This window comes from Acipenser ruthenus, chromosome 20 (genome assembly GCF_902713425.1).
Source record: "Acipenser ruthenus chromosome 20, fAciRut3.2 maternal haplotype, whole genome shotgun sequence".
In the NCBI taxonomy this organism is placed as follows: domain Eukaryota; kingdom Metazoa; phylum Chordata; class Actinopteri; order Acipenseriformes; family Acipenseridae; genus Acipenser; species Acipenser ruthenus.
Genome location: NC_081208.1, coordinates 20058929 through 20081324, shown reverse-complemented (window position 1 = coordinate 20081324; position 22396 = coordinate 20058929). Strand labels below are relative to the sequence as shown.

The 22396-nt window shown below is 39.5% G+C and overlaps 2 protein-coding genes across 6 annotated transcripts in view; one reads left to right on the top strand and one right to left on the bottom strand.

Moving 5' to 3' along the window:
• The window catches only part of LOC117425619 (carboxylesterase 5A-like), a 10696-nt gene extending 9693 nt beyond the window's left edge, over window positions 1–1003 (top strand). For both annotated transcript variants that reach the window (XM_034042702.3, XM_058993612.1), the window contains one exon: window positions 50–1003. In XM_034042702.3, the coding sequence (XP_033898593.2) occupies window positions 50–233 (184 nt within the window). In that variant the 3' untranslated portion in view covers window positions 234–1003. The remainder of the gene's footprint in view (window positions 1–49) is intronic.
• LOC117425153 (F-box only protein 31-like) lies at window positions 1000–22396 on the bottom strand. Of its 4 annotated transcripts, none has more exons than XM_034041864.3 (10): window positions 21766–22396; window positions 19385–19456; window positions 18273–18359; window positions 15670–15746; window positions 14717–14884; window positions 13999–14073; window positions 11903–12012; window positions 10963–11116; window positions 9213–9580; window positions 1000–8091 (listed from the first exon to the last, which is right to left on the bottom strand). In XM_034041864.3, exons 1-10 carry the CDS (start codon window positions 22202–22204, stop codon window positions 7869–7871), a joined length of 1773 nt encoding a protein of 590 aa, XP_033897755.3. In that variant the 5' UTR covers window positions 22205–22396; the 3' UTR covers window positions 1000–7868. The 4 variants fall into 4 exon arrangements, with proteins under 4 accessions (XP_033897755.3, XP_058849594.1, XP_033897756.3 ...); XM_058993611.1 differs by lacking the exon at window positions 21766–22396 and adding an exon at window positions 18842–18866 and having other exon boundaries at window positions 19385–19458; XM_034041865.3 differs by lacking the exon at window positions 18273–18359.

Genomic DNA, 22396 nt, shown 5'->3' with positions numbered 1-22396 from the left:
AAAAATTCTGCTCAGTGACATTTACCTTTTATGCATGTTTGATCTTCAGGACGCCCAATGGGGATGGGTTGGTGCACTGGCCAGTCTATGACAAGAATGAAGAATACATGGCCCTCGGTTTGGAGCAGAAGAATGGGACGAAGCTCAAGGGAGATATCATGACTTTTTTAACAAACCTCCTGTCTGAAAAAAATAAACCTAGTGAGGAAAGTGGAGAGCGCAGCGAGTTGTAGATTAGTCAGGTGGTTCAATTTTTTGCAACTGAGCTCACACACACCGTTAGATAGACATCATGACGTTTCATCTCCTAAAACCAAATAAAAATCTTAAATATAAACATAACGTAGGAATTGCAATGGAATATAAGGGCGATGATTCTTGTGTAGAAGTGCCTGTTAGATACAAGAGTACACATTCAGAAATTGATCTTAGTTGTTATCCACGTAGGACAGCACAAGCAAGAGTCAATGGTTACAGATAACAAAATAATCTCTTACCCATCATGCACTTTCATTTGCTGTGTAGATTTCAAATGTACAGTTTTGAAAGAAGAAGATGTTATAGCAAACAGTGTATTTTAAATCAAAACATAACTGGTACTACAGCAGGGTAAAAATCTGCTGTACTTTGATAAGTGCCCAGTAAATGATCAGTTGCCAATTTAAATAATGATTGCAGTGAACGGTTGTTTGGTATTAACTGAGAAAGACTGTATAGGCTCTTCTGTTTAGTACCATATGCTTGTGATTATGAGGTTCTGGATAGCAACGGTTTCATCTTAGTCCCAATTGTAGTGAACAAGATTTATGACATTGCAACAGTTCATTACTGCAATTTTAATATTTTAAAAAACAGTTTTGGTAAGGAGAATAAAATAAAAAATAATGAACTTTATTGATCTTGCTAAAAGATATAATCATTTTTTTCTTTGGAAAGTGTTTACAGTGAATGTTCAATTTTCATTGGATTCAGTCCCCTAATACAATTTTACTTGCATCATGAAGGTATTGTGGCTTTTCTTTTCTCTGAAGACTTAAGTAAAGGAATCATTTCATTCTAATTTTTAGTTATCGTTTGATTTATTAATTCAGTGTCTATAAAAACATTACAGCAATATACTGTACATGACCCTTTTGAAACCTACATTGAGGCCATTATAAACTTTGATTTAATTCAGCCTAAAAAAGGAGTTCAGAAGATATCCTAAATGTATATGCCCAAATGTACTCTACCAATTATAGGAACTTGATCGCGGTAGTGAGGACTGCTGGGTTCAGTATTCCCACCTTCATCAGTTTGTTTTCTGCCTTGTCCAATTATACATTTCTGTACTTCACATAATGAGCAATGATTTGCCCTCTAGTGGTGAAAAAAATAAATACAATTGCTTCTTTACCATTGCTCAATTTAATGTACTGCTTCTGAAAATGGTGGTTGCATTTTCCTTTCTATGTATTATTCAAATGATACAGTATTGTATTTCAACACTAAATAAAAAAATATGAAATTCCTGCCACAACACTGCAATAGTTCACAATGTATACCGTCTTACTATTTACACCACTGTTAACACCTCTGTCTTAATATTAGATTTCCTAACCCCTTCAAGGGGTTTTAACTTGACCAAGGAAGAGCTATCCAAGACAGGCTTTCTTTAACCTAGGATGGTACCAGATATACATTATATTACAAGCCAAATTGATCAGAAACAACATTTATTTTAATTTTTTATTTTATTTTTTATTGAAAACGGATAAAGCATACTTTAAAGCTCCCTGAAATTCTAGTGTAAAAGTGATACAACTTTGTAATACTTTTATATAGACATGTAAATACATATCAAGGGTTGAAAGGGATTACATAACATAACGGATACAGTTGCTAAAACACACTTCAAGGCTTAAAAGGGGAAGCTTGCCTTACGACAGTAGCTCCAAAAATTGTCAATATCTTGTTTTTTTTAGACATTGTGTTTATTTTTGGCCAGTCTGTATATTCTATCCTCTATCATGTTTCCTTGGCACTTTGAAGCTAGGTGTTACACGTTTAGAAGGCTTTAATGTTTGCAATGTGGTACAATAGGATGTCAAGAGTTCTTATTATAGTGTATAATTGCAACTAATCAGCAACTCTTCATCACTGCAGTGTAAACCAGTGGCTCTCACCGTGGCTGGTCATTGTTACTAACAGTGACGCTAATGGCAAACAACTGACTGTTGAACTCAACAAACTGTTTCTCAACTCAAATTATAAAAGCAAATGATCTAGCGAACCCAGGGTGAAAGTTAGCAATATGACATTAAGCCCTGCATTTTAAAGTAGTTAATTTAAATAAAAGCAGCATAAATAAAAATTGAAATACACATTTTAAAAAAATGGGAAACACAAACACGTATTCAAAAACACTTCTTGTTACTCAATATACTGTTTCATTATTATATTAATCTTATATAGGTGCTTAACAATGTTTTGATGGCAAGTTGTGTATAATTCATTAATTTAACATCAAAATTAGGTCTGTAAACTTTAGCAATATAGAGAAAAACAGGCAATATGAATACTCACTTTTTATGATTAACAGTAAACATATAAACCATAGTATAACCATGGGAAAAAATGCAAAAAATACAGTGCTCATTTACTGTGGTAAGCCTTTATAAGCCTTTACATCCTGGCAATTAAATTGATTAGTGAATGTTTAATAAAGGTAAGTCATGACGATCACCTGTAATAATTGTATCTCTGTTAGTGTTCTTGCCCCCAGCCAGGAAAACAGTCTTGAAAATGACATTTCTTATCCCATTTAGAAGCTTCCCCTTTAAAACTATTTCTAAAACTAAATATATAAGGTTATATAAAATAAATCACATTGAGTTTCAATAACATGATTAATTGAGAACAACCACACAAACACATTTTTTTTTATATTCTTTCCCAATATAATAAAACACAAGAAAAAAAAAAACTCAGAACCTAACAGCAGTTTACATAAATAGAAAACAAAATCACTCATTACAAAGTAATAAATCAATGTTTATATGAAATCAAGATTTTTCATGAACATATAATACAGCACACTGCAAAACAGATTTCAAATCAAATACTGTATGTTAGCTACATGGGATTTTGATTACATATAAAATGATGTGCCAATCTAGTTTTGTTAAACTATACTGCACCCTGCAAAATAAGTGGCACTCAAAATGCAGGAGCCTATTACGCATCCTTTACATTTTCACATGAGCCCGAGCCCTTCTGCATAGGAACCTGCCTCGGTGGCTTTATTAAGGCTAAGAGACTTCCACTTGCCAAAGACAACCCACCATTATATTGTAATTTGTAGGTAAGTAACTTACTGAGATTGCCACAATCCCCATTTCCCTCCCTAATACAAAGAGGTGCAAAAGCCAGTGTGGGCCTCCAGCCAAGATCGGCAAAACTGCAGCAAGATTAGAACCAGCAATCTCTGCCTGCACTCCATGCGGTAATGCCTTTATCATGTAAGCCGCTGAGATGGGTATCTTTTTACATGACTGCTTTGTTTAATGTCACTTATTTAAATGGAGTGGTTTTGAAATCTGCCAAGTGAATCGACTCCAGGTCCTCCATTAATGGCGCCAGTGCTAAAACACAATAACCCACAATCAGATGTCTTTGAAAGAGCCATGCAGGTTCACTGACACAGGAGGAAATGCCAGCTAGTAACCCAATTTTGGTTTGCAATACAGGGTGATTGTCATCTGTTAGCACTGCTATTAAATTGCACCAAACTAAAGCACACAAGGGAATGATAAATGAATAGACTGTATGCAAAATTAAAGAAAATCTTTCCAATATAGGATCACACAAAAACCAAGCCACCTGATTATATTATTCAGTATATATTATTATTCATATTTGGCATATTATTGTTTTGCAGAATGTTTATACAGGTAACATCTATTCATATTTCATTCCTAGTCCTTAAAATAAAATTGATGTCCTATCATTAATTCACTAGTATTAGTGATTTCCATGCAAAGACTTGTCTTCATAAATAAAACACAGTTTTGCTCGGGGGTGGAAAAAAAAACAAAAAACTGCAGCAACATTGCTGTAGACCAGTGGGAATGACCTGTAAGATTACAGACCAAGGTGATTTAATGATAGGTGATAGGTCAGTAATCTGACAGGTAACGTCATATGTGGTGGGTATTAGTGCCATTATAAAATGGAATGGATCCCATTCGCTGCTTAAAACTAAGCCACTGTTACAATGAAGATTCTAAAAGGCCCTGTTTGCTGGGAACAAGTAGAATTTTTATATTTTTTCTAAAATATACCACAAAACATACGTTATGCAGGCCGCTATCTAAATTGTATTTATCTGATGTTACCTATTTTGTGCTTTGGCATTTGCTATGCCATAATGCTTATCCATATTCCATTATATATATAATATTTTTTTTCAGATTTACAATAAATAGAAAGTAAAATAAATTGTTGGCATTGAAAATCAAATAAGTTGGGGCTCCTGAGTGGTGCATCCAGTAAAGGCATTCCGTGTGGAGTGCAGGATGCGCCCTATAGCCTGGTTATTCCACTGCCGACCGTGGACAGGAGCTCCCAGGGGGCGGTGCACAATTGGCAGAGCGTCACCCGGGGGGGGGGTGCCTGTAAGCTGCCCAGAGATACACTACCAATTTCACAGTAGCCTTTAAAAGATGTTGAAGCTAACAAAATAAAATCTTACAGTCCCTAAATCTTACATGTCATGCACTGCCATTGAGTAAATAGGTCTTAAAAGTACAGTTCTGAAATAAACACAGAGCAAGCATGCATTTTCATATCTGGTACTACAGTAAGTTAAATAAATTTCTAAGTTTCCATGCCTTTTTCTCAGGAAGTCTCTTATTGCTTCCTTTCCCTTCAGCGGTGTCTCCTGGGCCAAGGAATGGTCGGTTCATGACGGAATAAACGCATGAAAGTGGTAGAGTGATAGGGGAAATGCCCAACTTGTACCTGAACCTAGTGTAATACCAGATATCAGGTTTCCAAATTCAACTAATTGTTTGCTTTATCATGTGGTTTTTTCAAAACTGCACATTTGAGAGCTGTGTGCTGAATGGAATTGCAGGATTTCTGAAATATTTGTTAGCTGCACTCACTTTAATACAGTAAACAAGAGGGAAATCTGGGCAGGAATGCAACACCCAGAGGTAGCTTCTATACCAAATGAATTACTAACAACACTGAAGCAGTGGTCAAATTACAGTTATAGTTAAGGTTTGATTACCATCTAAACATGGTTAAAATTAAAAGCAGGCAATCATGTTGGTTTACTATAACCCATCATTTTAACCCCTACCCAGTTGTTTTTAGAGTATATATATATATATATATATATACACACACACACACACAGACGTGCTCAAATTTGTTGGTACCCCTCCACAAAAAACGAAGAATGCACAATTTTCTCTGAAATAACTTGAAACTGACAAAAGTAATTGGCATCCACCATTGTTTATTCCATATTTAATAGAAATCAGACTTCTGCACCTGTTAACAGGTAGTTTGGCCCACTCTTCCTGAGCAAACTGCTCCAGCAGTCTCAGGTTTGATGGGTGCCTTCTCCAGACTGCAAGTTTCAGCTCTTTCCATAGATGTTCGATAGGATTCAGATCAGGACTCATAGAAGGCCACTTCAGAATAGTCCAATGTTTTGTTCTTATCCATTCTTGGGTGCTTTTAGCTGTGTGTTTTGGGTCATTATCCTGTTGGAGGACCCATGACCTGCGACTGAGACAGAGCTTTCTGACACTGGGCAGTACGTTTCGCTCCAGAATGCCTTGATAGTCTTGAGATTTCATTGTGCACTGCACAGATTCAAGGCACCCTGTGCCAGGCGCAGCAAAGCAGCCCCAAAACATAACCGAGCCTCCTCCATGTTTCACTGTAGGTATGGTGTTCTTTTCTTTGAAAGCTTCATTTTTTCGTCTGTGAACATAGAGCTGATGAGAGTTGCCAAAAAGCTCCAGTTTTGACTCATCTGTCCAAAGGACATTCTCCCAGAAGGATTGTGGCTTGTCAATATGCATTTTAGCAAATTCCAGTCTGGCTTTTTTATGTTTTTCTTTCAAAAGTGGAGTCCTCTTGGGTCTTCTTCCATGGAGCCCACTTTCGCTCAAAAAGCGACGGATAGTGCGATCAGAAACTGACGTACCTTCACCTTGGAGTTCAGCTTGTATCTCTTTGGCAGTTATGCTTGGTTCTTTTTCTACCATTCGCACTATCCTTCTGTTCAATCTGGGGTCAATTTTCCTCTTGCGGCTGCGTCCCGGGAGGTTGGCTACAGTTCCATGGACCTTAAACTTCTTAATAATATTTGAAACTGTTGTCACAGGAACATCAAGCTGCTTGGAGATGGTCTTGTAGCCTTTACCTTTACCATGCTTGTCTATTATTTTCTTTCTGATCTCCTCAGACAACTCTCTCCTTTGCTTTCTCTGGTCCATGTTCAGTGTGGTGCACACAATGTTACCAAACAGCACAGTGACTACTTTTCTCCATTTAAATAGGCTGAATGACTGATTACAAGATTGGAGACATGTGTGATACTAATTAAAGAAACTAATTAGTTTGAAGTATCACTATAATCCAATTATTTATTATCTTTTTTAGAATATCTTTGTAGAATTAGCAGTAATTCATCTCTTTTCACAGGTTCTTTGCTTTATTCTATGACATACCAAAGGCATGCAAGTAAAGATGATAAAATAGCTTTTAATTTCATCACTTTTCAGGAGGAATAAAGCATTATTTCAATGAGCTGTAAGGGTACCAACAAATTTGAGCATGTCTGTATATATAGGGTTACAGCAAACCAACATGTATTTTAATTAGTTATCCCCAGTTGTCTTTCTCACACACACCATTATTTTAGTCCTCTGTCTTCTTTTTCAGCAAATAAAATTGTTACCCAATTAAATTACATAGGACTTATTCAGCACCACCTGAATCCAATGTACACAGGAAGATAGGGAAACTAACCATCTCAGCTGTATCCTTTTCTAGCTTGAGAGGAGTGCAGAAACAGTTCAGGGAACCGGTTACTGCACTTCTTAATCACTCCCTGTAAAAACACCCAGTCCGTGTTGCTCGCTTTATACAGATCAGATTCATTTAATTAAAGAGTAATTAGCTTCAAAAGACATTTTCTGAAACTTTTTTTTAATTCTCTTACCTTTTTATGGTACTCAAAGTGCTATTATTCAGTTTTAGTTGCCAGCCATAGACAGCTGTAATGTAGACTAGATCAGCCTTAATCTTTACCTTAGTGCACAGCAGCACCACCTAATGCACAGCAATGTATTTCCAGCAAAGCAAAACTTGATCCAAAGTGGCAGATCAATAGATGCTGATGGCTCTAACTTCTAATAAGACCATTAGGCTGCTCTAGCTTACATTACATATCCATGGCAGGCTGCTAGACCTGAAGGGCAGCTCCTAAACTAAAAGACTTACCAAAAAAGAAAACAAAAACACGGTATTTGAGAAATTGCAGTAAGAACCACGGAGAATGATTGTAATCAAAGCGTGACACTATTTCAGAGAACGGCAATTCCAGCAGCTTTCTAGAAACTGAAAGGCAAGGGGGGAATCATAGCTTTAAATAACTAGACTGTAGCCTCACCAAACCTTCTGACTACACATAACCTTTTCAAAATGTATGTTTTTTTTTTCTTTTACCTTTAAAAGCTGTGTAAAAGTGCATGCTTCTACAGAGAGGTACCGAGGTCAGGCTTGCTTTAGTGTTTTTTTTTATCACAACTTATTATTTGCTTGCTTTCTTGTAATCTCCCCCCCGTGTTTGGAGATTTGGCTTGTCAGGAGGTCCAAGATTGCATACTCTTCAGCATTTCTTCAAAAGCCTCCAAGGTGGGGGCCTCTGCGTACTGCAGTGTATCCGTGATTCTGCTGTAGAGGCTGAAAGACTTGAGCTCCAGCCAGATGAAACCGAAGCGGTTGTCATCGAACAGGATGAAAATCCCCGGGGTGTGCTCCGGACTGGTGAAGCCGTGGCCTGCGATCAGCCCCGTCCCATAGAAACTGGAAGAGACCAAAGAGTTAAAACACATAACAAAAAACACGCCTTCCTGTTATAATACCTTTGAAAGGTTTCATTGTTTTCAAAGAATCTGTTATAAATGCATGGTGGTGGTGGGCTCTTCCTATTTTGTTGTTTTAAATAGGTTTAGATAATCATTAAACCTCCCGTTAAAACCATGGGCTAAAAGTTATTCAACACTCAATACAGCTAGATTTATGAACACTAGAAGAAATTTCAAATTAAATACTGCTTGTTGAAATGTTTATCTTTTAATTTATTACGTTTCTTTCATTGTTTATATTTATATTTATTAAAGAGGAGCTTCGTAGAGGTATACAATCTACAAGTTATCTTAACCAAAGTTTTATTCTTCTCATTTAGATTCACTTTGTATCATTTTCTGTGACTTTTTAAAACTCAGGAGCTTAGGACACCCCATGGCCTCATTAGAACTCTAAGTACACCTGGTACATCAGAGTGTAACCATTAACCTATCCCCCTACAACACTGCCCCTGGTGGATGTAAACACCTTGCTCCTTGGGACTGTGTAATATTAACAGTACAGAAATTACAAGAGCAATAAAAAAGATAACCATTAGGGATCCTCCTGCCACACTCCCTGTTTTCAGGGAGTTCAACTGTTTTTAAAACCATAAAGAACCCTACACCTTTAATAAACTATAATATTATTATTATTATTATTCATTTCTTAGCAGACGCCCTTATCCAGGGCAACTTACAATTGTTACAAGATATCACATTATTTCACATTATACAGATATCACATTATTTTTACATACAATTACCCATTTATACAGTTGGGTTTTTACTGGAGCAATCTAGGTAAAGTACCTTGCTCAAGGGTACAACAGCAGTGTCCCCCACTGGGGATTGAACCCCCAACCCTCTGGTCAAGAGTCCAGAGCCCTAACCACTACTCCACACTGCTGCCCCACACAGGACCTCGACAATAATACTGTACTGTGTGTCAATGGCAGGAAACTGCTTGCGCAGCTCTGTGTCAGGCATTATTGCTTAATACTGCTTAATGGAGAATAATAATAATGCCTGAGCAGAAAGTGATAGGATTCTGCTCTTAAAGAAACTCTCAACGCTTACCATATTTTGCACGTGCGCGGGTAAACTTCATTCCGCGCCATGACTCCCAGTGGCAGGACAAAGGGCTGTGGAGCTGGGAGCGGACTAGCACTGGCCTCGGCTCCTTCAGTGGTGGTGGGGGTGGCAGAGGCTGCTCCCAGTCCATTCTGGTTCTCCTCTCTTCCTCCTCCTCCTCCCTGTCCCTCGGCCCCTGGCTCTGTGCTCCCGCTCTGGACAGGATTGTTCTCTCGCTGCACTTGCTCGTGGACCTCTAGCACCAGACGGGACAGCTCTTCCATGCTTTGCTGTTTCTCGATCTCCGGGAGCTGGATGGGTCGGGACAGGTCAATTTCCAGGGTCAGCTGGCCTGCTGGGACATTGGGGTCCCCCTGACGACAGAAAGGAACAAGCAAACGAGAGCTCTGAACTGCAACCTGAGCTGTAGTCATCCATTAGGACAAAACTGCACTATGAAACCCATCTCTAAATCTCATTCCTTTCCACTGCAATCTACAATTCGATGTGCAAACATACATCACACAAAAGAACGCCTGTCTGTATAATTGCTATGTATAAATTAATTCACCAACCTCTGATTTCCCTGACAGTATAATTTATTCACATCCTTTGTGTTCTGCTGTATGTTTTCTCTATTTTAATAACCACTAAATACACTTGGTGCATTAGAAGTTTACAGATGTTTGAACCGGTCTTCTAAACTGGATTTCATGAATAGGGTCCAATTACATTACACTGTTTCATCAAAATTAAAATGCCCAAATCACGCTCCCTCACTGCAGTAATTCTCAACAACAGCTCAGGAGAACTGAAGGTCAGCCCTCCAATCTCACCACCAGGACAGTGGCCAGCCCTGTAGGTGTCTGCTTGAGCTCATCTGTAGGAGTAACCTGTCCTGCAGAATTTGGCAGCTTAACCTTCAGGAGCCAGTGCAAAACTCCATGTGGAATCTCAAGCAAAGACTGTCAACTTTGCACAGCCAGGACGCAAACCTGCTCTCCCCTGACTGCATGACTCCCCCTGCACTCCACACTGCCGTGCCTTTATCAGGTGTGCCACTCGCGGACCCCTGGCAAACAGGCAACCATCCTTCTCCTATTGCAGCAGTGGCACTGTGTCACACGGCTGGCTGAGTGGTGACGTCAGAACCAGGAAATGAATACACAGAGACAGGACAGATGAGGTGAAATGATGAAAGCTCTGTTGCGCGGTTTATTATAAAATAAAAGGTTTAAACAAACAGAAAACAGGACACGGCACTTTACGCCAAAATAAATAGACAAACAAAATGGACTAACACTTAACAAACGGTGCATGGACAGACACACAAACAAACACGGTGAGTCTATAAACAAACAAGTATCGTGCCTCTTGCACGCAATAGCAATTGTTACTATTTCTCCTTCTCTCTCTCCCGTTCTCCACTCACCGAACACACAACCCCGAGTGAGTGAAACGTGCACCTATATATACTGTTGTGCTGGGATTCAATTACTAATTAATTATTCACTTGAATCCCAGCACGTGAATTAATTATGTGCAACCTCGTGCTCACATATTAAATACTTTAAATGCACGTGAAGTGATGTGCCATCCTCGTGCTTAAATACAACTATACATTTTAAATAACTCGTGCTGCACACACCCATTTATATCCCGTGCAGCCATATCTATACACCAACATTAACACACGCAACATACAACACAGAAATGCACACAAGGGCGGGGCACATTGCCACACACTGTCACTCACAGTGAGTTTGGTTCCCTTGGCCCGCCTGCCGTGGAAGCTGAGCATGACGATCTCCAGTCCGTGGCTCCCATAGGTCCCCTTGAAGAGCCCCGGTCTGAGCAGGTCTCCCGGGAGGTACGGGGGGAGGTAGATTCGACGATAGGTCAGACAGTTACTGAAACACACAGGTAATACCCTCCAGGATCACACAGACACTGACACCACTTCTAAAACATTTACCACAGCACAAGCATTGCAAAAAGTCATAAAGCATAGTGAAAGCATGGTAAAGCATAGTGAAAGCATGGTAAAGCATAGTGAAAGCATGGTAAAGCATAGTGAAAGCATGGTAAAGCATAGTGAAAGCATGGTAAAGCATAGTGAAAGCATGGTAAAGCATAGTGAAAGCATGGTAAAGCACAGGTAAGCACTGTAAAGACCAGTGAGGTACGGTACAACAAACTAATAAACATGGAAAACCAGGGCAAACTATGGGAAACGCACAGTATAGACATATGAAAAGAATTGGAAAATTGCAAGAATACTATGGTAAAAAAAAAACACAGGATCATATGGTAGACCTACTGTTTTACTGTTTTGTTCACCGTTAAGTTTCCTATCTACATTATGCCATACTTTTATAATGCAAATTTTGTATTCAAGTCATGGCGGAATCTGAAAGGGCCATTATGAATGTTGCCTCTGATTTATAAGATTTTCTGTGTTTAGGTAATGGAAACTGAAGATTTTCATGTTTTCATGTTTTAAATGAAAATACATGTTTGCTTCAACGTGTGTTTCTTTCAGAACTACACCTTTGAGACTTGTGTAGCTCATGAAAATTGTTAGATTATGGTTAGTTAGGTATGAAGCTGCTACCACGTCTTAGTTAGCTGACAGCAGATGCCTTGCAAGAAAACAATGACAGCATGCCGTGTCAGCGTTTGAAATGGAAACCTACTCGTATTGGCTAGTGTAAATGAACTTCATCAGGATGAGCTCCTGCATGTGCTCATTAAAGATATCCTCCAGAGTGCGGCCCCACTCCTCCTCTAGCCATGTGCGGAACTCCTGCCAAGAATAGCAAAGACATCAATCACCACCCTCCCCCTGAAAGGAGTACGAAATGAACATTTAAAATCCAATGTTATATCACTGCCCCCTCCTTTCTTCTGTTGGTTTGGAATAAGCAGATTTCAACACTGTAGATGAAAAGTTGCTGCTAATTCCTAGTACCTAATGACTTCATGTGTTGTAGTTCAAACTCTCTCTTTGATGGTCTAGCTGCATTCAGATCATGTGACCAACAGGAAAAGGTATCAGTGCGGAGCAGTTAATCTACAACGCTGTGTTTGAAATGTTTGACCTTTCTTCATTAATGCAAGTAAAGAGACGGAAGATTTTAACACATTAAAAGGGGGTTAGTAATAGAGAAACGTCTTTAATACAAAAATGTAGTCATCCTGCTCTTATATTGAAATATGCGCTATCACAATACAGACCATATTTAAACAAGCCCACCAAAGTCTGTGACAGTCTAGTAAATATAAAACTGGATTTTCGTCATAAAAAATATTCTTTGAATAACTCCTGAGGTAAAGCTTTGCAACTATAACAAGATCCAAAATGGAAAATTACCTATATGGTAACAGTATCCTGGGAGACAGTCAGCATGGTTTTAGGAAAGGGAGATCGTGTCTAACTAACCTGCTTGATTTTTTTTGAGGATGCAACATCGACAATGGATAATTGCAAAGCATATGACATGGATTATTTAGATTTCCAGAAAGCTTTTGACAAAGTCCAGCATAAAAGATTAATTCTCAAACTGAACGCAGTAGGGATTTCAAGGAAATGCATGCACGTGGATCAGGGAGTGGTTAACATGTAGAAAACAGAAAGTACTGATTAGAGGAGAAACCTCAAAATGGAGCAAAATAACCAGTGAAGTACCACATGGATCAGTATTAGGTCCTCTGCTCTTCCTAATCTACATTAATGACTTAGATTCTGGTATAGTAAGCAAACTTGTTAAATTTGCAGATGACACAAAAATAGGAGGAGTGGCAAACACCGTTGCAGCAGCAAATGTCATTCAAAATGTTCTAGACAGCATTCAGAACTGGGCAGACACATGGCAAATGACATTTAATATAGACAAGTGTAAGGTACTGCACACAGGCAATAAAAATGTCCATTATAAATACCATGGAATCTGTGAAAAAGATCTAGGAGTTTATGTTGACTCAGAAATGTCTTCATCTAGACAATGTGGGGAAGCTATAAAAAAGGCCAACAAAATGCTCGGATATATAGTGAGAAGGGTTGAATTTAAATCAAGGGAAGTAATGTTAAAACTTTACAATGCATTAGTAAGACCTCATCTAAAATATTGTGTTCAGTTCTGGTCACCTCGCTACAAAAGGATATTGCTACTCTAGAAAGAGGACAAAGAAGAGCGACCAGAATTATTCTTGGTTTAAAAGGCATGTCATATGCAGACAGGCTGAAAGAATTGAATCTATTTCGACCTGAAAAATGAAACAAGGACCAGGGGTAACAAATGGAGATTAGATAAAGGGGCATTCACAACAGAAAATAGGAGGCACTTTTTTACAAAGAGAGTTGTGGGAGTCTGGAACCAACTCCCCAGTAATGTTGTTGAAGCTGACATCCTGGGATCCTTCCATCTTAGCTGTATTTTATTATAGATATTGTGGCACCATAATCTAGATTTATTCCAGGCCTAGGCCCAATATTTTAAATAAAGTACAGATAGTAGATACACATTTTCGCACACATTTTCAGAATCTATGTACATTAATCTATAGGTTCAGCACGACAGGGTAAGCAGATTTTCAAATCAATAATTTGCTAAAAAAAAAAGATAACAGGCAAAAGAAAACAGCAGTTTATTGAATTATACTAAGGTAATACGAGCGGTCTATAGGAGGCTTAGGGACAGTTTGGTAAGTTTGTGAAAATTCAGTATGACAGCCAGCCAAACGGGCAATATCAGTGCAGGAGGTCCTTTAAATGTCTAGACTTGTCTCTTACCTCTTGCCTCCCCCCGGGCATTCGGTGGTGATCTGTCTGGTTGCATTTGGTGGAAAACTCATCTTTCTTCACTATCTGCAATGAGAATATTAGATGTGTCAGTAATTAGTTTAAGTATCTCACGATAACGGTAACCTTCACTGTCTTAAAAACTGACATACTGTGATACTAACAGTAACATACCATCCTATGTGCTTTCATCAATCTTGTGCCCATTGTCAGGTTGCTCCAAGAAGTGTTAATATTGCAAAAATGCCCATTAGCATCAACTACTTATAATTTCAGTTAGATCTTGCACTTAGAATGTCAATGATAAAGCACTCGGAATGTTTAAACCACAACAGGTTCTACATAACAGATTAAGTACATTAATATCAGGGTTTCTGTTTTTTCATTTAGATTTAATGACTTATAATATGTTTCTAAGTGTTTGGTGGCTACCGCTAATCAAGTTGAGAGCGTACTTTCTCTTGTAATCTTTGTATGACAGACCTGCCTGCTCACAGGCCTGACAAAGCAAAGAATGTGCAAGAAATACACTCTCATCTCGATTAGAGTTCGCCAGCAAACACTCATAAACATACAGTATACTACTGAAACTGAAAGCATTTTTAAAACCGGAAATCAATTGCATTTGCGTTTACTGCAGTCGTTCCCACCTGCACCACTGCAGGAGCTGTCACAGTACCAGGTCCTGCACTCCCTGCTGATCTCATACCTGGATGTCTCCTTTGTGTGGTCCCTTGTGTCCATACATGCACTCCACAGTGGCCTTGTTCGTCTCCCACATGTGAATGCGGAACAGCGGCCTGCGCCTCATGACATCATCCACTCGGGGGTCGTGGGGGGGCAGGAACATCCAGCCGATGATGAACAAGCCATCCACCTGAGGCAGCAGAGACACAACAGAGACTCAGCAGGAAAAGTGAACCGGCTCAATCACCACTGGGTTCCACTTCAGGGTTGTCGTATCAGAAACCAACCACAATTCCAGTACATCTTCTGTCTTATATAGATGTCATTCTGTGCATAGAACATATGGCACAATAAAAAAGACTTGTGAAACATCACTGAATAAATAACCAGCCAAGAACAGATGTCCGAGTAGCTGAATCATGTGGGTCAATTGAACTGAACAGCAAACAGATGTGAACACAAATAAAATACAATCACAATTAAATACATTTGATGAAAACTGACCATATTTACAGTACCTCAACTTACCCCAATAATAAATAGACTGCATGCTTAATTTTCACTTTGTCTTATATAGGTTCTTGACATTAACCTCGGCTTTGAGGATCTCAACCTTACCCATGGTTTGCTATAACTTGTTTTTACAATGATTGCCTATGCTTTCACTGTGCTTTATTACACTTACACTATGCTTTTACTGTGGTAAACTTTTATAAGCACAGCCGTGACACCGACCTCTGCCAACAGGATCCTGGCCTTAACACTGACCTCCACTAAAAAGGTCTGGCCTAGTCCTCAGTTTGTCCTTCAGTATCTCAGCCTCTGCCTCAACCTCAACCTTGGGGCTTTTGGCCTTGCAGGTCATAGCCTTGGATCCAACACTAACTGACATACAACTTCAGGAACCCACTTATTCTAAATGTTTCTCTCTCAAATATCTGCTCCTACATTAATATGTAGATGTCTTCTGCTTACCACAACATTGAGCAGCCCTCCATAGGGTCCAATATCAGGCTGCCACAAACCCAGGATGTGTCTGTTTGGGTGCAACACTAGAACAGAACAGAAAAAACATTAAAAAAGGCATTTATGTACTACGCCCTACAAAGTACAGTAAAGCCCAAATGTGGTAGGTACTCTGACAGCAGTGAGGATGAAAAAGGAGTGATTTTCGCATATTGTTATATTCACAGTACACGTGTATATTACAAATGATAAGAGATAACTAGTAGGGTTGCAAAAGGTGGCTTTTACCAGCTTATAATGGCCTCCAAGCTAGTGATAATCCTGTCCACTATATATGGGTTATGCTTACTGTCAAAAAAATAATAATTCTGAAGCAGACCACTGAAAAAAAAATAAAACACATTCTTAGATCAGGCTTTGCAGTTCCTCATCTGTGTTTTCCCCATCCAGAACGAGGCATGTCAATAACAATATTTATGTCAAGACCTCTCGTCAATGTACATTAAAATGCCTCTAATCAAAGGCACTGGATAGAATAACCGTTTTGCTAGTTTCTGTATCTCATTGCCACTTATGGTACTTGACAAATAGTTTCATGCACCTAGATAATAGAGATTAATGAGGCCAGATTCATTTTAGAAAGAAAGCAGCTTCTTCGATGAAAGAGTTATGCTACTCCGGGTAATGTACTCCCCTATGAGTCTCAGATATTAATAAACTGTGATAGATCATTTCCTACTTGCATGAAACCCTCTCCTCTGGAAACAGGGGTTGGATGAGCAGCTCAGTGGACTGAAATATTATGAGCATACATTACAGAGCTGTGGAACAGAATCAAAGAATCCATGAGGCATTCTGTGTAACAGCATTACCATCATCAGGGACGTTCATTTTCCAGAATCTCTGATAGAAACAAACTCACACCGATGTGCGTTTTTAATACATACCATACTTAGTTACATTTCCAAACTGAATAACATTTGTATAACAGGTTTTATAAGTCATTTGACGCCAAAAATATGTACTATATTAACCAACTTCAAACATAATTCCAACCAATTGAAATATGTTATTTTTTTTCACTTTGTCAGGCATAAAAAATGAACAGATAATTTTTGTCAAAAACCATGCTGTTGCACAGGCATAATGCATTGTGGGTTGTGAGTAAAAAATAGATCTGTCCCTAATTGCAAAATGTAAAATTGGACAGCATTATCCTCTTCCAGTGCTCTTGTGAGACGGCTTGCTCAATCATTTGCATAGATTAGCACAGCACAATATTATCTACGCAGGCACATCACGGTACACTGAAATCTCTTAATTAAAGCCAGTCAAGGGACCAAATAGTCTTACTCCTGCATAGTCAAAACATTTGTCAGGGAATTAAACTAATATGCAAAACGTTCTAATCTACTGTACTCTGTACTGTCAATGGGATCAAATTTATATTGTAAAAGTGAGGTTTAACTGTCTTATTTCGTAAGCAAGTGGTCAGAATGGGGTAAACCAAGAAACAAATGTCTAACCCCCATTAGTTAAATACGGTGCATTACATGCAAGCTTTAGCATGACTAAAGTATGACTGGGAATAATACCTTTAAACTATGTACTATGCCTTTCTAGAAGCTACTGTACCACTCCTAATGGGAGTTGAGGATTAAACACAAGTGGAAGAATCTCTGCTATGCATCAAGCACCTGCTATCCACACAGGCTTCTGATATACTGAGCGCACGCGCTCACACACGCACATGCACACACATACAGCCATGCGTTGTTTTAAAAAACGCTGCAGTGACAACCACACATGCAGCTGCTGGTGACATTATCAAAGTGAACCCTTTTCTCTTATCCAATAGCCTACCTTTTATCGTTGCAAAATAGCAATCATAAACAAATTGACCTCAAGCAACTTATTTTATTCTCAAGATGCACTACATTAATAACCCCAAATATATATTTTTAAAAACCCACCTATACACGGTACTAGAATAAAGGACGTTCAGCTATAAATCGCATTTGAATGTGCGTGACAAAAGGAAAATGCAAACTGGCCGATCACTAGATGGCGGCAGCTCAAAGACACTTTGGCTGATCCAGCCTATGTTAGATATATCTATGACAGGCAGCTAGCTCTGAAGAGCAGATGGTGAAGGTGAAAACACCTTACCACAGGCTTATCAATAAAAAAAATGTACAAAAAAACCCCAGAGTATCAGAGTACAGTAATTGCACTCAGAATAAAACATCTTAAAACGGTAAGGGGACAATAAAAAAGAAAAAGCTACTTAACACTTCTGCTTAAGGCCTGTGTTGTTTTGCTTCATGGGTTAAACAGAACTGTAGACTCTGCCAGCTTCTATACTTCACCATGGGATACATTGGGGTAATATAGCCCCATTTCCATGGCCTTGTTTCTGAAAACTGTTGTCAAATAGTTTTTTATGAACACATAAGATACCTCTATTTGTTGCACCTTTATCGAAGAAGGAGAAGGTTAGGCTGTTTGTTAGTTCTTGGTTAGTTAGTGCGGTGAGTGGTTATGGGCTACACACACACACACACACACACACACACACACACACACACAGGCCTCGTGTCTGAGGTACATACAGTGGGTGTACACATCCCGGTAGTCCATGTGCTCATAGTCAGGAAGGAGCTTCATAAAGCGCCCTGACTTCACTCGCGGGTTAATACCTGCACAGACACAGCAGGCCAGTTTGGTACAGGGATGACATATCAGTTATCTTCACAAGTATTCTTCTGTTTGTTTAGAATCACTTTGTGAAAGTTGAAAGCACCTCTGCGTTCTCAAACATCTCCTCTCTTCAGATGTAACCATTAACTTGCCCCCTCCCAACCGTTTGCCTGCAGTGGGTTTAAGAAAGAACCCACTGTGTTCCACCTAGAAGTGCTTGGAGAGAAAACATGTGGAGCTCTTCAAAAGCATAAAAGCAGTAGTAAATACAGAAAGCGTGATTATACAATAATGTATTGACCTTAATTAAATACGTCACACCTCTGATTTGATCAGCCTGAACACTGGGATAATCCAGAGCTTGTAACCCTGGGAATATCATAGATCAATTTCCTTACATCTTATTAGCACTAGCAACATGATCACTGCCCCCCCCCCCCCTTAATACCTAACCCTTTCATTTATTGTATTTCAAACTCACTTCACTGGTCCAGCTGCAATCACACCTATAGCAAAGAAAAACAGAATGTAGCAATTTATCTTTCTATTTAATGCATATCCTGAATTGACGTAGAAAAAAACAAACCGTAACATAAGACCAGTTAATAAAGCTATGGTAAGAACATAGATTTTAAAGCATTGGTTATCTCTTCTTTAACCTTTGTGGGTTACCTCAGGTTCGAGTGGAGCTGCTCCCTTGAGTAAGTCTGTACTCTGAGGCTTTAGAATTGAACTCTGCCCTAGAGCTTCCTGATGAATAAAGCACTAAAGTTTCCAGTAAACCATTTTTAAAAACATTTATCATTTGTAAAACTAAGGTGCTGATTTGATCAAACAATACCCTGCTGGGATAAGCTGGATTGTATTAGAGCATTTTACAGAAGCAGGGAATCAACCGGGATTGTATCAACTGCTTATTTTAGGGGTAATACGTGTGTGGTTTGCTCCCGTACAGAAGGCTATACGTTGGTCAAATCACCCCTTCATTGAAAGGCTGGTGGTACTGAGATCCCTCTGTGCTTACGTTTCACGTAAAGATCCTTGCTGGATAGGCCTACAACTTCCATCTTCCGCAGATCTTCACACATACCGAACTCTGAAAAAAGACAATGATGGGAGATTGGATAATGAGGAAGGATTCTAAACATAAAGGGATAGGTGTGTTAGCAGCTGTGCAGGCCAAATACAGGTGCAGACCTTACTGTTTACTTAGCAGTAAGTTTACAGTGTAGGACATTTTTTTTCATATTCACTATTCACAATCTTTTCCATTTACAATTAAATTAAATGTACAGTTTTGTAATTTCTAAAAAGGGATGGAGGTTATGATGGCTGCAGATTACACCGTGTAACAATTTTTTTTTTTTTTTTTTTGGTTCCTGGTAGTAAGTGTTATTTCCTAATTGCTTATGCCTCAAAAGTATAGAAGATGGCTATTATTCCCCACAAACTTTGCTTTTGTGACCAGGACAGTGATATTTTGAAATTTACCTATTTTCCAGAACATTCCAGATAGATTCAGTGCTGTGTAAACTTGGAGTAACTTTCTAGAACTTTCCAGTAATATCAATAGTAGTATAAATACAGGGGCCTTAAGCCCACTAGTTCAGTTTAGTTCCAGCTGCCTAAGTGGATACATATCTGCATTTTTCTGAGATGGCATCAAGGTCATAGGAGACTTCAAAATGGTGGCATTCCTGATGGGTCTCCAAGGCGGTTTTACCAAGTTTCCCTGCTATCTTTGCCTTTGGGACAGCAGGGACACCAAGGCGCACTACCACAGGCGGGACTGGCCACAGCGGACCGAGTTCTCTGTGGGGAGGAACAACGTCAAGTGGGAGCCACTGGTGGACCCCCGGAAGGTGCTGATGCCACCACTGCACATCAAATTGGGCCTTATGAAACAATTTGTCAGAGCTCTAGAGAAGGAGTCGGCAGCCTTCAAGTACCTTCAAGACTTCTTCCCTAAGCTGTCTGAGGCAAAGGTCAAAGCCGGTGTCTTCGTCGGACCACAGATAAAGAAGATCCTGGAGTGCAATGAATTCCCCAAGAAGCTCACCAGTAAGGAGAAAGCGGCTTGGAACAGCTTTGTCGCAGTGGTTCGGGGCTTCCTGGGCAATCACAAGGCCAAAAACTATGTGGAGCTGGTTGAGACTCTGGTGAAGAACTACGGCACAATGGGCTGTAGGATGTCCCTCAAAGTCCATATCCTTGATGCTCATCTTGATTAATTCAAGGAGAACATGGGAGCGTACTCTGAGGAGCAAGGCGAGCGCTTCCACCAGGATATACTGGACTTTGAACGCCGCTACCAAGGACAGTATAACGAGAACATGATGGGAGACTACATTTGGGGGCTGATTCGTGAAAGTGATTTACAGTATAATCGTAAATCTCGAAAAACTACTCGCTTCTAAATCTTTTGTAGTCATTTTTGTATTACTTTAGTATAAATACATGTTAATTTGGATTCATATGTTGTTTTTTTCTGACTTTATGTGAACGAAAAGACACAAATTCGCCTGTTTTCTCATTGGAAATAGGTACATTTCAAAATATTACTGTCCTGGTCACAAAAGCAAAGTTTGTGGGGAATAATAGCCATTTTCTATACTTTTGAGGCATAAGCAATTAGGAAATAACACTTACTACCCAGGAACAAAAATTGTGTTACATAGTGTTATATAATAATATCCCTTTAAGACTGGCACAATAGCTTTAAGCATTGGACTATGGAAGACTGTAGCACACTGAGTTGAATTTGATTTTGATTCTAAAGCCCTGTGGTACCCTTAATTGTGCTGTGCTTGTATTGAGAGCAGAGACTCTATGAGACCCATAATGGTGAGTGACAGGTGCCAATGAACACTAACACAACAGCAAAACAAACTCTTCAACTGATGTCTTCCTGTTATTAAAGTTTCAGTTTACACAAAATACTACTTGTCAAAATGTTCACTGTGCAAGTCAAACGGATTGTTTCACAGAGCTTAATTAGCCTTAATCTTGGACTACTTAATGGCGGCGTTTACATTCACAAGTCATGACTCTACAATCATTGAGAAATTGCAATATGAAACACTGGAAATTACTGCAAAAAGCATTTGAAAGTATTTGGTTGTTTATATTTCAGTGTTCTATTTTACCGTGGACTGGTATATGTATTATCTCGGGTGTCCTTCTAAAATGCTTACTTGTTACACAGTTTAAAAACACTTCCAACAACGCCCCAAATCAATGACATCTCATCGCAATCCATGTTGTTATTAAGTTACATGTACAATACGGTATTTATAACCGGGACACGCCCCTTTTCTTGTTTGTTTATTTTACTCATGTCTTTCCATATTAATACGTGCCCAGCGAACATGTGCAACTGAATCATGACGAGCGTTTTATATTTACCAGCCATGCACCGCCTTCTCCAAATCGTCTCCGTATTCAGGATCTGCCGGAATTTTTTGCAGACCAGCGCCAGGTTTGGTAGCGCAGTTCCGGGAAGGGACGAGAATATTGCGACCAGAATCTCCGGAGGCAGATCCAGTAAAGTATTGTGGGTCGTCTTTGTGGTGTCTGGAAGTTCTAATCCACCAAGTCCATTTACACTAGTGCCAGCTGCTGTAGCAGCACCGGGCATTGAAATCGCTGCCTTCCCCGGCCCCGATGCAGCGGTGTCGGCCGCACACCGCGCACTGCCCTCCGCTTGCATTTTCCCGACTATCCGCTCTTCCTCCTCATCCAGATCGAGCTCTGGGTCTGTGTCCGGGTCTCGCTGGTTTTTTCGCTCCCGCCTTCTGCACCTCCGCGACTGACCAACTCCGCAAAGCCTGGCACACGCAGCCATCCGTACTCACTCACTGACAGATCAACATTACATCACTACCCCTCATCCGCGCACACTCTTGGCTGCGCTCTCCTCTTCCTCTCTGGCTCTGCGTGGTCGGGCGTACGCTACACTAGCCTGCTAATTATGTTATGTCATCCCGTACGGAACGTAACAACAAAAATGCGCTAATGGTTGTTTCGAGTTATGTAA

Excerpts from the sequence above, each read along its gene's own strand:
- LOC117425153 (XM_034041864.3), bottom strand. The coding sequence starts at position 22,204 with ATGGCTGCGTGTGCCAGGCTTTGCGGAGTTGGTCAGTCGCGGAGGTGC. Across the intron at positions 19,457-21,765 it reads GAGAAGGCGGTGCATGGCTG|AGTTCGGTATGTGTGAAGAT; the intron begins GTAAATATAAAA and ends GTCTTTTTTCAG. Across the intron at positions 8,092-9,212 it reads CCGCGCACGTGCAAAATATG|TTTCTATGGGACGGGGCTGA; the intron begins GTAAGCGTTGAG and ends GGTCTCTTCCAG.